General features: G+C 46.6%; 1 protein-coding gene across 1 annotated transcript in view; it reads right to left on the reverse strand.

Moving 5' to 3' along the window:
* The window catches only part of grin3bb (glutamate receptor, ionotropic, N-methyl-D-aspartate 3Bb), an 88,994-nt gene that overhangs the window by 43,757 nt on the left and 28,338 nt on the right, over nt 1-16,899 (reverse strand). The window contains exon 2 of the mRNA XM_079598479.1: nt 3,607-4,235. Within this exon, the coding sequence (XP_079454605.1) occupies nt 3,607-4,235 (629 nt within the window). The remainder of the gene's footprint in view (nt 1-3,606; nt 4,236-16,899) is intronic.

A 16,899-nucleotide genomic window follows, 5' to 3' on the forward strand; every position in this document is an offset into this window, starting at 1 on the left:
GATGTAGCTATGATACCAGGATGAGCTAATGGGCCCAAGCTAATCAGGCCTGAAAAATTACTCAGGGGGATCCCAGACAAAGACTCTGGTTCACAACTAGACATGTGGGAGTAAGTAACACAGGTTAAGCTTGCTCCGACTGCAAAGCAGACAGTAAATATAACTGCGGCAGCGGGAGGAAAGCCTGGGAGAGGGATTGCCTAGCTGGACGACTGACACGGTCTGGCATCCGTCACACCATAAACTACAGATGTTGCTTTCACAGAGCAATATATTTGATTGTGAAACCCCCTCCCACTCTTCAGAATTACAGCCAGGCAGGGCTGCTGCTCTGGTGCACAAGTCGGGTCACTTAAGGAAATGCTTTGACATTGAGCTTGAAGATTAATGTCTGGAGTCATAAATAATAGATATGACATTTGACAAATGCTGTGCTGGTTAATGAAAAACTGAGGAGAAAAGCTTAATATATAATTTGGCTCCAAACATTTATCCATAGTTCTACCTACCACAGAAAGCAAATGGTCCATCTTAGTCCGCCAATGACTGACAGTGTGTATCTAAAGGACATCCAATTTACAGCATATGCATTTCAGCTCAGTTAAGATAACATGTTGTCATATACTTAAAAGCTCTCTTTGTCTCTGCTCTTACTTTTCTGATCTTTTATATATAGAGAAGACAGGGGCTATAAGGTAGCCTAAGATGGGAAAAGATATTGGAACTGATAGAAAAATATATTACTTCTATTAATCCAAGCGTTCATTGTAGGTGAAGCTGCTTATAAAATGTTGCTAAATTATGTTTTATTAACAAAGTTCAGTAGGAACACGTTCAAATTATCTATCCATTCAGAACAAGACGAGGCCTATATACGTAGCTGACTCATGTTCCTCAACATTTTTTTGCAAATCTGCATCCCTCCGCCACCCGACTCGTAACTCTCGGCTGCTTCCTATCCCTCTGGGTTTGAGCCAAATTCTGAGCTCAGAGCCCTCCCCTCGGACAGCACGCTAAATACGCCTACTCTTTTACTCTATCTGATTATTTGTAAGTGTGAACTTGTGAATCAATTTAAAGTAGTTAATCTAAAATCAAGCTATTTTTTGGGGGGAAATATTGATGTAAAACACTACACTACAAGCTACTAACAAAAAGTGGCTCACTACGATTAACCTACCTTATTCGATCATAACAGCAGCACCATTTAAATAAATATTTTACTATAAAAAGAAGACCTAAAATGCAGCACAGAACTTCTGCAAAATATTTCTAGAATTGGTTAATTTACATGAACAATCTAAACTGATTCACTAGAATGAATAAGAAATTTCAACATTACACATGAATATTAGCAATATGGCAATCTAGCAAAATATAGGATGATTTTTCAATCTAATCGTTATTTATGTAAAACTCCTTAAAAAGAACAGAATTTCGATTTTACAATAGCCTAGTCATCCACAGGACTCGGGTACTGTCATATGCGAGATAATACCACAGTTTGACTAATAACTATCCTCTCAAAAATGCATGCAAATGCAAAATGATTGATAAAAAATGAAAGTTATTTACTTTTATAGTATTACAATGTGGCCAAAGTCTTGCACGAGCTACTGAGCTATGTATCACACTCCTGCAGCTTTGCCCTCGCCATCGTCCGGTATTATGAAACATATTTGGGTCCGGTTGGCAGATTTTCAGCCTTATCCTGTTGTGATGAGAGACCCAGGCTTCCCACACAGCCACATTTCACTTCTGTTTGTCGTGAGAGATATAGTGGTGTGTGGCAGAGTGCTGGCATGATCCACACAAAATGACGGGCCTGCATGGTAGGCGTGTGCCAGAGCTTTTGATAAGAGTGATCCCTCCTCAGGGAAAGGCAACTGAGGGGAAGTCATAAATAAAGCTTAAAGCTCTAAAGCATGTCTGCATTCCAGCTGAGTGTCTGGGCAAACACCAGTAATTTGCCGCAGCGAGAGAAAGTGGCCGTGCGCCTGTCCTTAAGCGACAGACACTAGTTGTCTGGAACATCTCATCCAGATGGTAGGATGTTCTACTGATGAGTGTTCAGAATAAAACATCAAAGTAATTTATTCTCTAAAAATATGTTACATGTAATAAAGTGAATGTGGCAGTTTTATTCCTGTTTACCAATTACTAATAAACTTTTGGAAGAATCGAATTTGTCAATCCAATTATGTATGTATGAAATACCAATAAATTTTTATAAAAGCAGTTAATTTAGCACAACCTATCGCGTTATAACACATGGTTTTAAAGTTTCCACACATTCCAGCCTGACAAAACTTAGTAAATGTACTAGTTGCCATTTCAAAAATATATAGAGAAAAAAATTGCACCAAAATTCAAAAATCTTTGGAAGATATTACTGAACATTTATATAGCAAAAGTACATTTCCTCCTGAAGTTACTTTTTCATCTCAGTTTTTATTGTTTATATAAAATGAGACAAATCTGCTATTATTTTAATCTCTAATCTGTTATTTAATAAAATAACACTTTAGCACTTTGTTTTTGGGCCAATTGTGTTCGAAATAATGGCACACCAGTTCATTCTTCGATTTAGCTTGAAGTATATCAGGGCCTTAATTGTTTCTGTATATATTTAGTTTTTAGCTCTATGCTACATTAAAAACTTTTTTATATTTGTTACTTTGATGTGGCTTCTTCTTTAAATCTTTCTTCTGAATAATTAAATCACTTCTAATTTAATTGAGGAAGGCCCCCCGCAATACTGCAATACTGCTGTGCTGTACACTGATGCAGACACCCTGGTTCTAAATCAATACAAACGCTAAACAGACTGTATTGGAACATACTACTTCACAAAATATAATAACATTTCTATCTTGGGGGTTCAGGGTGCTCTGTTGGAAGTAACTGAAGAGCTTGCTGTCCTTTCTGTCAGGGTACATTTGTTATGGCTGTTGAAATGCACATTTTGACAAGCATGTTTCAAAAAGCATTCTGCAATGTATTCATAAAGCATGTAACACTATACTTACAAGATGTATGGCAACTTTTCTCAGGAAAATAATAATAAATAGATTCATTTATATTGTGATCTAATATGGTGCTACTTTGGTGCTAGTTTACAGCTGGTGGACTAGCCTCACCATGCTGTTCACTATAGCATAACTGCAAGGTATATCCCATTTCACACACTATTCTACACCAAGTCTTCAACTGAAACTACAAAGTTGGATATTTTATGGATACTTTGGAGTAAAGTACATTAAGTTTATGAATTCAATGGTCACACCTTTGTCTATGTAGTGGAAGGTGCTAAACATGTTAACACTAGTAAAAGAATATCAGGTGCATTTGAAAAGCCATTTACCTTCAAATGGAAAATGACAAATTCATCAAATTTTAAGTGCATCACACTTTATTGCATGACAATATACTTTATGGGATATTTTTGGAACATTTTTTGGAACATTTGGAACTCAACTGTTATGAAACTGATTGGCTGCTAGCTACTTAAGAAGTGTGTTGGGTAACCTGCACCCAAAATAAAACACACCTTTTTAACAGGTTACACACTGAACTGACTGGTAAACTGAGAGAATATGGATTTACCTGGCAATGTACTGTCCTGATGAGGGCAGCTCGTGTTTGTTGGGTTTGTCAAAACAGTTTACCATATTTTGGATGAGGGCTAGATCAGGCCGTACGACCGTTGCTGCACTAACAGCTCGGTTGACCAATTGCAGGGCATCGTGAATGTAGAGGTCCAGTGGTTTGCGGTCGACCTCTCCATAGGCCAGCAGTCCTAAAGGAAGGCCAATAGAATGAAGGGTGTCTGGGCTTAAAGGATGTCCCATAATCCAATGTACAGTGGGCAATGTCAACCCCAGGTCATGCGCACTGCGCAGAACAGAAGAGGCACACTCCGGGTCGGCCCCAAAAAGCAGGACCGAGGCAGGAGGAGGATGGTCCTGATTAAAGTGCTCAGAGAGGAAGTCAGAAATGTTAGCAATGTGAGGTATGCTGTGGGAGAGGTTCAGGGCGGATCGAAGTTGCCAGTGTGAGGGCCCCCAGCCAGAGCGGCTTTGGAGTTCCAGGAGATCCAGAAGGCCAGCGTCCTCCCAGCCTTGGCAAAGCACTGCCATACTCTCTTCCCAGCCACTGCGCTGCAGAACATCTAGAAGCAGCTCCACCAGTACCGAAGGGGGCATACGAGTTGTCATCTGCAAGTGGAAGCGATTCTGAAAACAACAAGCACAGAAAGACAATATGGTCATCAAATTATTTGTTTTTAATGTGACTTTATTGCAACATCTCGTAATTGAACGTTCGCAAAGACCCGCCCCCCTTAGTTACTGTCGCTATGTTACAAGCTACGCCGCTCTCATGCCACACCGTGTTCTCACGCAGTGAGAAATATATCGTGGAGCAGAGAGGAGACTGACAACACGCTGACAGTACAGGACAGACCAGATTACTTTTGATACTAAACGTATTAAACAAAGTCTCACCTTTCAAATTTGGTCATTTTTAAAAAGAAATTTAAACAATAAATACCGTTTTGTGGCTCTTTAATGTGCCTGTCATATTGCTGTAGAGCATCAGTTAAAGCTGCTCGTGAACGGATCATCTCTTCCTTCTAGTTAATTTATAGCATCAAATAAACATGAATGAACATAAGAAGGAATGTTGTTTTAACTGCGGAAAGACGTCAGTACACTCGTTTTTCAAGTTCAAATTCTCTCATGTTAATCTACTAAATCCATAGACAGTATATAAACTGGACACAGCGACCCCATAGGTTTCAACTGAGAAAAGTGAAGTCAATTAGAAGCATCACTTCCTGATGGCTGGGCGAACTGCACAGGCTCAAACTGAGCTTGACGACGTAGATGTGACGTGAGCTATCTGTCTGACAGCTGTAGGTCTTCTAGTAGCTGTGCCGAGAGAAATCTGAATTATTCCCTTCCGAATCTCGCAGAGACGGAGAGCGTGAGTATTAGCTGTCCATGAGTAGCAGCAGGAGCAACTTTATCACTCTCTATGGGCTTCTCCCTTGACTTTATCGGACTTTATGCCTCCACGTCCCCCCGATTGCTTGTGAGCTTCTCTGCCTGTCTACACTGTAATTTCTCGACTTGTGCGACAGAGTCGCACGGTTATGACGCAATCGTTAGCCTATTTTTTACAAAAACTGCTTCTACGGAGCCATAACGTAACATACAAGGTAATGGAGCATTTTATACATTTTCGTGTTTCTTTAGAAATAAACAATGGACAAATGGAGTCTTTAAACGCCTCAGATGTAAAGTTATTCGCTGTCAAAGTGATGCCAAAATGAATGGGAGTCAATGGAATGCTAACAGCAGGTGGGGGTCCGCTAATCAATGGTGCCGCCCCGAGGAAGTTTCAGTTTCAGGCTTGGATTACCCCCTTGACTAAATCTCCTGACTGCTTTGTCCGACAAAATGGTGGATGGTGAAGTGTGATTGGTCAGATTACCTGTCAATCAAGCTCCCTGCGAAGGGTCAATTGTGACTTTAGATCTCAAAATACTTTTTTATTATTTAGACTTTAGGTCTCCCAATTGTAACTTTTTATCTTTATTTCACATAATTGTGACGTTAGATCTCACACTTATGTCATTTCTCATAATTGTAACTTTATTTCATAACTTGTGATGTTAGGTCTCAAAATTGTCACTTTTTATTTCTCGCAATAGCAACTTTATTCAATAATAATTAATGATAATTTTTTACATTTATTTAGCGCTTTTCTCTGCACTCAAACCCCTGGTTTCACTGACCATGCTTAAGCCTAGTCCCAGACTAAAATGTTTGCGCTGTTTTAACTGAAAGCAACTTGCACTGACATATCTTAAAATATGTAAGTGCTATTGTTTTGTCTTGTCTCAAGAAGCACACCAGTAATGTTTTTTCGAAGGCACGTTTATTAAAGCTACCTAAATGTCCTATTTTAACTAAGGCCCAGTCCTGGCTTAATCTAAGCCCTGTCAGTGGAACCGGGCCAAAGTACTTAACTTTGGAAGGGGGGGTTTCCTCAAGCACCACCAATGTGCAGCACCCACCTGGATGATGCGTCGGCAGCCATATTGCGCCAGAACGTCCACCACACACCAGCCAATTGGTGGAGAGGAGAGGGAGTGATGAAGCCAATCATTATATACAATATATTGCCAAATTCTAAGCAAATATAAGATTTTAAGTTTTGCTAATTTTATCTCCCTGCACTTTGTTAAATTGGTCTTCAAATGCCTAAATAACACTGCTCCCCTACCCCTTTTCCAAACAATAACGCTGCTCCCCCACCCCTTTGCCAAACAATAACAAGACAGCAAAGTGGTACAAGCCATCACCCGAGCAGCATTAAAAGGCAATTATAGTATCCCTTTCCGTAGAACATAATTTGCCCAAACTGCCTTTTCAGTAAAAGGGGTGAAATTATGGAATTCTCTACCAGACCACCTGAAATGTATTCCAACATTACCCACCTTCAAAAAAACAAAACATATTGTGGCTAATTCAGGAACAATATTGCTCAAATTGTTAGTTTTTACATTGTGCTCTCTGTGTATACTTTGCTTTATTTACATTTTTTATTGAATTTCCTTTAATTTTATCTGTATCTCATTTTAAATAATGTTAGTCTCTATTTTTATTTTTAACTAAAAGCCCTACTTGGGACAAGTGTTGTGAATTAGCTTTAGCTAAAACCACTATGAGATGCATACATCAGATGACTGTTTAAGTTTATCTAGGTTTTTTTTTCTATCTGTCCCTATCTAAATAAACTTAAATAAATAATAATAATATATGGGGATGATTAGGAGCCATCATGATGGATAGAGGCCAATGGGCAAATTTGGTCAGGACCTCAGTTTAACGTTCCAACCAAAGGATGTTGTTTGTTATACTATAGTGTCCCCATCACAGGTCTCCCATTCAGGTACTGACCAGGCTCAACCCTGCTTAGCTTCACTGGGCAACCAGTCTTGTGCTACATGATAGATGCTGTCCATTACCTTCTAATAACTACAGCTTTAGATTTTCTTGTAATTGTGACTTTATAGCTCACATAGAATACATACATCAATACACCAGAGTTTAGAAAGAGAATCCTCTGAGCAATAACATTTTCTTCTGGGTAACCAAGGTCCAAAGTTATTCATTAAATGGCAATTTACCCTGAAAAAAAAGAAATGTTCTGAGAAAGTTCTGAGAAAAAGGAGTCTAAAAGAAGAATGAGCTTTGAGAAACATGGGAGATCTTTTTATTTTCTTGCAGAGGTTGCTCTTTTATTATTATCATTTTATGCCACTGGGGGATTTCACCTTTAATGGACAGGACAGTAGGTGGTGAGACAGGAAGCAATGGGAGAGGCGAGAAGGGAACAGAAGCAGGAAAGTCTCTTTAGCTGTGACTTGAACTTGTGCTGTCTGAGGTGCGTCTCGATCTCGATGTGCTGCCCACAAGGCTATGGCTCTGACAGAGATTTCTCTAAGCTCAGGATACTAAGTGGTGATTCTCTTATATGTCTCATCTAGGTATCAGTTTTGTCTTCAGATGTTTCAATTTTATTTTAGGAGAAACATGTTCAATTTATATATAGTATAAGTATGTATATACTGAAACTATTGTTTAAATACCATTATACATTTCAGAATATTAATGGTTACTAGTTTAAATTTATCTTCAATGCCCAGCATTGTATGCAGCACATTTTCCAAACAGACTAAAAAGGGATTAGAAAAGTGTAAGATGTTTAGTATAAGCTTTTTTTTATCAAAAGTAACGTCTCGGTTACGGATGTAACCCTCGTTCCCTGAGTAGGGAACGGAGACGTTACGTCGAATGACGACGAATGGGGTTCGCTTAGAAGCCTATCATCTTCGAACAGTAATAAAACGAGCCAATGGCAAGCAAATGCCATGGGTCTGCTGAATTTGCTTAGCATAACTCCGCCCCACCTTGTGGGTATAAAGGAAGTGAGCTGGCAACATGCAGATATGTTTCTTCGCTGAAGGAGCCAAGGCTGAACTCGGCTGTTCCAGCGGTACAAGCGGAAGTGGCAGGAAGACGTAACGTCTCCGTTCCCTACTCAGGGAACGAGGGTTACATCCGTAACCGAGACGTTCCCTTTCGTTGTCACTTCGAGTTACGTCGAATGACGACGAATGGGGTTACCAGTCCAATCACGCCACCTCGGCTGTCTTCCAGTGCCCTGCGTAAGTCTGAGCTCCCTGTCGTGCTAGCACGGACGAAGGACTCCTACTTAACACAGGAATACCAAGGTACACTGGGAGCATATCTCAGTGGAATATGCAATCAGTGCCCGCCCGAAGGGGGGACTTAAGAATAACATATGACCTGGAGGGGGGTGCATACGGAAACACTGGGGTGTCCAGCCCGTAGGGTGGAGTATTTCAACCCCAGGGGTGGCAGACTGGCTTGCCAAGGGAAAGACACATGCTCGAGAGAGGCTTACAGTGGAAATACACACGTGGGGGTCACCCAGAGGGGGAACCATGCACATGGTGGCACCTAGCCAACGCGAAAGCTGCCGGAGGCATAACTCTGGCGTTGACGTCAACAGCGCTGGAGGAACTCAGGGCTTATCAGGCTCACCTGAGGAATATCGCACGTATCCAGTCCGTGGAGTGGAATGGCGAGCAAGCGAAGACACCTGAGCGGGTCCTAGCACCGGCTGGTTGAAGCGAGTACACAGGAGGACACTGGCTCCACTCGGAGATTATAGAATCTGGCGAATGTGTTGGGTGTCGCCCAGCCTGCAGCTCTGCAGATGTCTGTTAGCGAGGCGCCATGCGCTAGAGCCCAAGAGGAGGCCACACTCCGGGTGGAGTGGGCCGTCACACCAAGGGGGCACGGTCGACCTTGCTGCTGGTAAGCCAAAGCAATGGCGTCCACTATCCAGTGAGACAACCTTTGCTTGGAGAGAGCCTTTCCCTTCAGCTTCCCACCATAACAGACAAAGAGCTGGTCTGAGGTCCTGAAACACTGCGTTCTGTCTACGTAAGCACGGAGGGCGCGTACTGGACAGAGCAATGCCAAGGCTGGGTCTGCCTCCTCCAGGGGCAGCGCTTGCAGGTTCACCACCTGGTCCCGGAAGGGAGTGGTGGGAACCTTGGGCACATATCCAGGCCGGGGTCTCAGGATCACGTGAGAAAAGGCCGGCCCGAATTCCAGGCACGCTTCGTCTACAGAAAATGCGTGCAGGTCCCCTACCCTCTTGATGGAGGCCAAAGCAACCAGGAGCGCTGTCTTAATTGACAGGAACTTAAGCTCCACTGATTGCAAAGGCTCAAAGGGAGCACTCTGCAGGGCATTTAGTACCACCGAGAGGTCCCAAGAGGGAACGAGAGGAGGGCGAGGAGGCTGTAGTCTCCTCGCTCCTCTCAGGAACCTGATGACCAGGTCGTGCTTTCCCACGGACTTACCATCAACTGCATCGTGATGTGCGGCGATAGCGGCAACATATACTTTCAGGGTGGAGGGAGACAGCCTTCGCTCCAACCCAGCAGGAAGGAAAGCACGACACTGATCGGGCATGATCTGGGGTCTTCTGAGTGAGAAGAGCACCAAAGACGAAGAGGTTCCACTTCAACGCGTAGGCATGTCTTGTCTTAGTTTTTGGACGACGCTCTAGCGGAAGTGATGGTAGCCACCACCGCTGGTGGTAGGGTACTCAAACCTGCCTCGTCCCGTCCAGGAGCCACACGTGGAGGTTCCAAAGATCGGGACGAGGGTGCCAAAGGGTGCCCCGTCCCTGAGAAAGGAGGTCCTTCCTCAGAGGAATTGGCCAGGGAGGTGCTGTCGCGAGGAGTACAAGTTCGGAGAACCAGGTTCGGGTGGGCCAGTGCGGCGCAACCAATATGACCTGCTCCTCGTCCTCCCTGATCTTGCAGGGGTCTGTGCAAGAAGGCTCACTGGGGGAAACGCATACTTGCGGAGGCCCCGGGGCCAGCTGTGCGCCAGAGCGTCCGTGCCGAGCGTGCCCTCGGTCAGGGAGTAAAACTGGGAGCAGTGGGACGAGTCGTGGGAGGCAAACAGGTCTACCTGTGCGTCCCCGAACTGATCCCAATCAGCTGGACCGCCTGGGGATGGAGTCTCCATTCTCTCGGAAGAGGCTGAAGCCGTGAGAGCTCGTCGGCTGCACAGTTCAGGTCTCCCGGAATATAATGGCTCGAAGCGACCTCAGATGCTTCTGACTCCATATGAGGAGGTGGCGGGCGAGTTGCGACATACGGCGGGAGCGTAGACCACCTTGTCGGTTGATGTACGCTACTGTCGCGGTATTGTCTGATGGGACTAGTACGTGCTGGTTCTTGAGCAGCGCCCGGAAGCGGTGCAGAGCGAGACGTACTGCCAGCAACTCGAGGCAATTGACATGCCATAGGCGGTGGGGACCTGTCCAGGAGCCCGCGGCAGCATGTCCATTGCACATGGCGGCCCAGCCCGTGGAGGAGGCATCCGTTGAGACAACAACATGCCTGGAAACTCGTTCTAAGGGCACTCCGGCCCGAGAAAGCTGAGATTCGTCCACGGGGAGAAGGTCTGATGGCAGGTCGGAGTAACTGGTACTCGGAACGTGCCCTGACGCCATGCCCACCTCGGGACTCGATCGCAAAGCCAGTGCTGAAGCGGTCTCATATGAAGCAATCCGAGCGGCGTTGCCGCGGCTGCAGATGCCATATGCCCCAGGAGCCTCTGAAAAAGTTTCAGTGGAACCGCACTCTTGCCCTCAAATTGTCTCAGGCAAGTCGGCAGTGACTGCGCGCGCTCGCTCGTAAGCTGCGCGCACATGGCGACCGAGTCGAATTTCCTACCGAGAAAAGAGAACCTCTGCACGGGGCAAGTTTGCTCTTCTCCCAGTTGACCCGAAGGCCCAGACGGGCTAGGTGCCGGAGCACTAGGTCCCTGTGTTCGCAACCCTGGTCCGAGAGTGAGCTAGGATTAGCCAGTCATCGGGATAATTCAGGATGCGAACCCCGTGCTGCCGTAGCGGCACAAGGGCTGCCTCGACGACCTTCGTGAAGACGCGAGGAGACAGGGCCAACCCGAATGGGAGAACAGCGTACTGGAATGCCTGCCCCTCGAAAGCAACCCGCAAGAACGGTCTGTGTCGAGAAAAAATGGAGACATGAAGTAGGCGTCCTTCAGGTCGATCGCTGCAAAACAATCCTGTGGCTGCACACATTCGAAAATGCGCTAGGCCATGAGCCTCTTGAACGGAAGCCTGTGAAGGGAACGGTTCAAGACGCGCAGATCCAGGATTGGCCGTAACCCACCGGATTTCCTGGGGACAATGAAGTAGGGGCTGTAGAAGCCGGACCTCATTGCGGCTGGAGGGACAGTCTCGATCGCACCCTTCGCCAGCAGGGTGGCGACCTCCGCTCTCATGACAGGGGCATAGCCACCGACCATAGTGAAGCGGACTCCCCAGAAGCGGGGAGGAGACCGTGCGAACTGAATCGCATAGCCGAGCCTGATGGTTCGCGCAAGCCAGCGGGACAGGGGGGAAGCTCTAACCAGGCTCCCACGGACTGTGCCAGCGGGGTCATGCGAACGACAGACGTCCCCCCGGGGGTGCAGCGAAGCGGAATGACCGGCCCAGACGTGGGTGGCATAGCGGCCCGGTGTGGGGGCACGGTCATTAGCCGCGTCCTGCCAGAGGAGGCCAGGGAAGGACCAGCGTTCCACAGGGGCGTGCTCTGGCAGGGGTCTGGCGACAGAGGGGGACGAGAGTGGCGAGGCCCGTGAGCGTGCGCACTGTCATCCGAGAACTCTGTGACAGAGGAGGGCGAGAGTGGCGGGACCCGAGGGTGGCGCGCACTGTCGTCCGAGAACTCTGTGTGCTCAGAGATGGGAGAGACAGTTCTTTGGAAAAAGAGGTTTTCCCCCGGCCCTCCACCGGGGGAAGGAGTGGCCCTGCAACCACCTCCTAGAAAGAACTGCAACCCATCTCTGAGCTGCCCGTAACGGGAGCACCGCATTGCTGCGGGGCTGGTACGGGCTGGGGCGCCTTCCTGCGACTACCTCCACGGCACGGCCTGGGTGAAGGGTGCTGCTAGGGCCGGCAGGGAGTGTCGCAGGAGGGCGCCCTCGGCGGCGAGCGGAATGAGGCAGCTGAGCCGGCGGCTGAGCAGCTGGCCACGGGATCAGAGCCTCAGTCTGCTCTGGGCAGCCGAGAACTCTGGGCAGAGTCCTCGACTGCGCCGCCGAGGAGGCCAGTCTGGGATATGGGGAGTTGAGGAAGCGGCTTCGCTCAGCCTCGCCCATATCAACCAGACTAAGCCAGTTTTTGTCTCTGGACCACATATGTGGACATCACCTGACCCAGGGAGCGTGTGGTCACCTTCGTCGCCCGTAGAGCGAGGTCAGTGGCGGCACGCAGCTCTTGCAAGAGCCCTGGACCAGCCCTACCCTCGTGCATTAGCAATGAGCACCCCTGGCCTGGTAGACCTGAAGGATGGGCATAGCATGCAGTGAGGTGGCAGCCAGCCCCGCAGCTCTATAGATCTCTGCCACCGGAGTAGACAAAAACCTACATGCTTTGGGGTGGGTGGGTGCTTAGGGCCGCCACGCCAGTGGAGGCGCTGTGGGGACACAGTTGTGTTGCCACAGAACACTCCATAGGGGGAACCCCAGTGTACCCACTGGCCGCGACCTCATCGAGGGCAGAGAAGGCGGAAGAGGCCGCTGAGTAATCTCATGACCTCTTCATGCACGTCCAGGAAGAAAGGAATTGGGGGCGGGCCGACGTGTGCCGGTGCGTCCCCAAAAACCGATCATCAGCTTTAAGCACTTGGGACATGGCGGAGGGTTCCACACAAGCCCAAATGCTCGCGACTGCCCGGGGAAGCATGGCAGAGTTCTGGTTCAGACTCGGGCAATGCTGGCACACCCGGAGGAGGCAGCACAGCCGAGTCTTCTCCAGCGTACTCACGCCCACCTTGTGATGCGGCGATAGACAAGATTTCATCTGCCGGGGCATCGAATGAAATGCTGGACCAGCCCGCGACCTCTGGCCGGGACTGGTCAGCGATCTCATCCGGATACCACACGGGTTGCAATGTGAAGAGGAGTGTGTGGACCGAGGATAGATCGTCGGGTTGGTTCCACACAGCAGCCTCTGATCACCCTGGCCACCAGCCGAAGTATTCCCTCTTGCGGAGAGAATAGATCGGGGTGTGGATGAGGGGACTCTCTCTCGAGGAGGTCATCGAGTCTCGATCGTTACATTGCGATGGTCATGTCCCCGCAATGAGAACATGACGCATCCACGAACGCTGTCTGTGCGTTTGCCCAACACATCAGACAGCGTCCGTGCCCATCAGCTGATTTAATCTGCGTATCGCACCCAGAAACACACGGGCGAACCGTCTTTAAAAAGACGCGCCGCGTGCAGCTCTTTTAGAGAGATAAAACTCAAACAGCAGTGTTGAAGCGCCCAGGGAGAGACACACGACTGGCAGACCACTGCGCAGATCGGCAGGCAATATGAAGCTCGCTGGAATTCGCCGTCACACCAACACTTCTGAAGAGTAGCTCGTCTCGAAGAGTGAAGAGAGATGATCTCAGAATGGCTTGTGGAGTGAAGAATGCTCTTGGCTCCGAAAGCGAAAACATATCTGCATGTTGCCAGCTCACTTCCTTTATACCCACAAGGTGGGGCGGAGTTATGCTAAGCAAATTCAGCAGACCCATGGCATTTGCTTGCCATTGGCTCGTTTTATTACTGTTCGAAGATGATAGGCTTCTAAGCGAACCCCATTCGTCGTCATTCGACGTAACTCGAAGTGACAACGAAAGGGAACACGAGTGTACTAGTACTTCATTGTTGTTGTTGCATAACCTATTGTTTGTTTGTTTGTTCGTTTGTTTAGAATTGAGAAGGTTGTCTTGTACAACCCATTTTGCATGCATGTAAATATAGGTCATGATTTCATGATGTCATGATCAGAGATCTCAGCAACATCACTCACAGTGCTCATACTTTTCTCTTTACCGAGATACCGGTACTTTGGTGGTCTCACATTTGTCTCCTCTAAAGTTAAGAAGAGACCAATCAAATTGGTCAAGGATTGAGTCATAAGACATTTAATATCCCTTTCAGCAAAGTAAGCTCCAGGGTTACTTGGTTGCCTTCAACCAAGTATCATCTTTCCTCTCTCTGACCAACCAACTAGATGTAAACCAATCTGGCTTCAAGAAAGGGCATTCAACCGAGACTGCATTGCTGTCAGTCACAGAAGCCCTACGGATCGCAAAACCTGCCTCCAAATCATCAGTTCTCATTCTCCTGGATCTGTCTGCTGCCTTCGACACTGTGAATCATCAGATCCTCCTGTCCACCCTCTCATCACTGGGCATCAGGAACTCCTCTCCACTGGTTTGAGTCCTATCTCACAGGTAGGTCCTTCAGGGTCGCATGGAGTGGCGAGGTATCCGAAGCACATCAACTGACCACAGGGGTTCCTCAGGGTTCAGTTCTTGGACCGCTCCTCCATTTACACCACATCACTGGGACTCATCATACAGGCGCATGGCTTCTCTTACCATTGCTATGCTGATGACACCCAGCTCTACCTCTCATTTCAACCTGATGATCCCACAGTAGCTGCACGTATCTCAAGCTGCCTGGCGGACATCTCGGCATGGATGAAGGAACATCACCTGCAGCTCAACCTGGCAAAGACTGAGCTTCTCGTCCTCCCTGCAAATCCGTCTCTACAGCACGACTTCACTATCCAGCTAGATTCAACCTCAATCACCCCATCAAGGTCGGTCAGAAATCTTGGAGTAACATTTGATGAGCATCTGACCTTCACAGACCACATCACAAAGACAGCTCGATCATGCAGGTTTGCACTGCACAACATCAGGAAGATCAGGCCCTTCCTAACTAAGCATGCAACACAACTTCTCGCCCAGGCCTTGGTTATCTCTAGGCTTGATTACTGGAATGCTCTTCTGGCTGGTCTTCCATCATGTGCAACTAAACCTCTACAAATAATCCAGAATGCTGCAGCCCGTCTTGTCTTCAACGAGCCCAAAAGGGCCCACGTTACTCCTCTGTTCATCTCTCTGCACTGGCTACCACTCGCTGCTCGCATCAAGTTCAAGGCATTGACGCTTGCTTACAGATCGACCACAGGCTCATCTCCCTCCTACTTTCACTCGCTCCTACGAGTCTACATCCCTACCAGAAGCCGGCGATCGGTCAATGAGCGATGGCTCGTGGTACCATCACAGAGAGCCACAAAATCACTCTCCAGAACATTCTCATTCACGATTCCATGCTGGTGGAATGATCTCCCTACCCTCGTCCGGAATGCAGGATCCCTAACTACATTCAAAAGACAACTGAAAACTCATCTCTTCCGTGAGCACTTGACAAAAGAAAAGAAAAAAAGAAAAAAAAATCCTTTAATCCTCCCTTGTTTGGCTTATGCTACTCTGAGCAATGCCTGAACTTTGTATTTTGAGCACTTGCGTTATTTTTGCCTCTTCACGATGACTCGCTTGCTGTAGTCCTCAGTTGTAAGTCGCTTTGGATAAAAGCGTCTGTTAAATGATTAAATGTAAATGTTACTGTTCCTGTAATAAGACCTCTGTAAGTTAGTTTTGATAAAGGCATCAGGTACATTACTATTTCCAAGAACAAATTGTGTGCCCTATGCACATAAACTGTACAGCTCTATTCTCTTATTGCGTGTCAGCAATTAAAATGAACTTTAACCTTATTTCTGCATAACTCACTCTTACTATAGGCTTAAACTCTGAATTTTTGGATTGTTTTTTCCTTTGGTGCATTTGAAGTACTTGACTTGGAACAAAATTTGTAAAGTTGTTGAGATCTCTTCTAAACTTTAAAAGAGACAAATGTGAGAGCTCCTCTAGTTAAGAAAAATCTGAGCCTATGTATGATGTTGTTGAGATCTTGTCTGAAACTTTGTAGGAGACAAATATGAGACCACTTAGTTTAGGAGAAAAGTCTGAGCACATTGTGTAATATTATTGAGGTCTCTTTTAAACTTTTAAAGAGACAAATATGAGCGCTCCAGTTTTTCTAGCTGAGGAGAAAAATATGAGCACAGTGTGTGATGCTGTTGAGATCTCTTTTAAATCTTTAGAGACAAATGTGAGTCCAGCATAGTCTCTACCTAAGGAGAAAGATCTGAGCACAGTGTGTGATGTTGTTGAGGTCTCTTCTGAATCTTTAGAGGATACGTGAGTCCAGCAGAGTCTCTACCTCAGGAGAAAAATCTGAGCACAGTGTGTGATGATGATGAGATCTCTTCTAAAACTTTAAAGGAGACCGCTGTGAGAGTCAGAGTTTTTGTGTCAGGAGACAAGTGTGAGAAGCAGGAGACTCAAGCAAAAGTCTCCATTTGATGTTGAAGTAACCTCATTTTTGTCTAGAAGAAACATTTGAGATGTTAGAGATCTCTTTTTTATTTTATTTCCCCTGGGCTCCTTTCTCCTCAGTGTGCCACTCACATGAAATAACCCCACATTTCCTGCCATCTTGTATTCTTGGCAACAGTTTCTGCATGTCCTTCCACAATATTGCTAGTTGCTCTATTGATTTTGTACTGTAAAACCAAAGGCCACAATAAATTTAATCTCTCTGCCATGCTCTTGACAGACAGTGCTACACCAGCAGTTTTAATGCCATACAGAAAAAAACTACTCACAGCTCTTCACCAACTTATGTACCGTTAAACACAGATCAGTGCACACTCTCGGGATTGACTCATCTTGATCGACAATCTGATTCTAAAGGCCAACGCTTATACCTTGACCTGTCTGACGAGTTAATGTGGCGGCTCTCCATAGTCCAGACATCAGAGAGAGACTACTA

This window comes from Phoxinus phoxinus, assembly GCF_949152265.1.
Source record: "Phoxinus phoxinus genome assembly, chromosome: 22".
In the NCBI taxonomy this organism is placed as follows: Eukaryota; Metazoa; Chordata; class Actinopteri; order Cypriniformes; family Leuciscidae; genus Phoxinus; species Phoxinus phoxinus.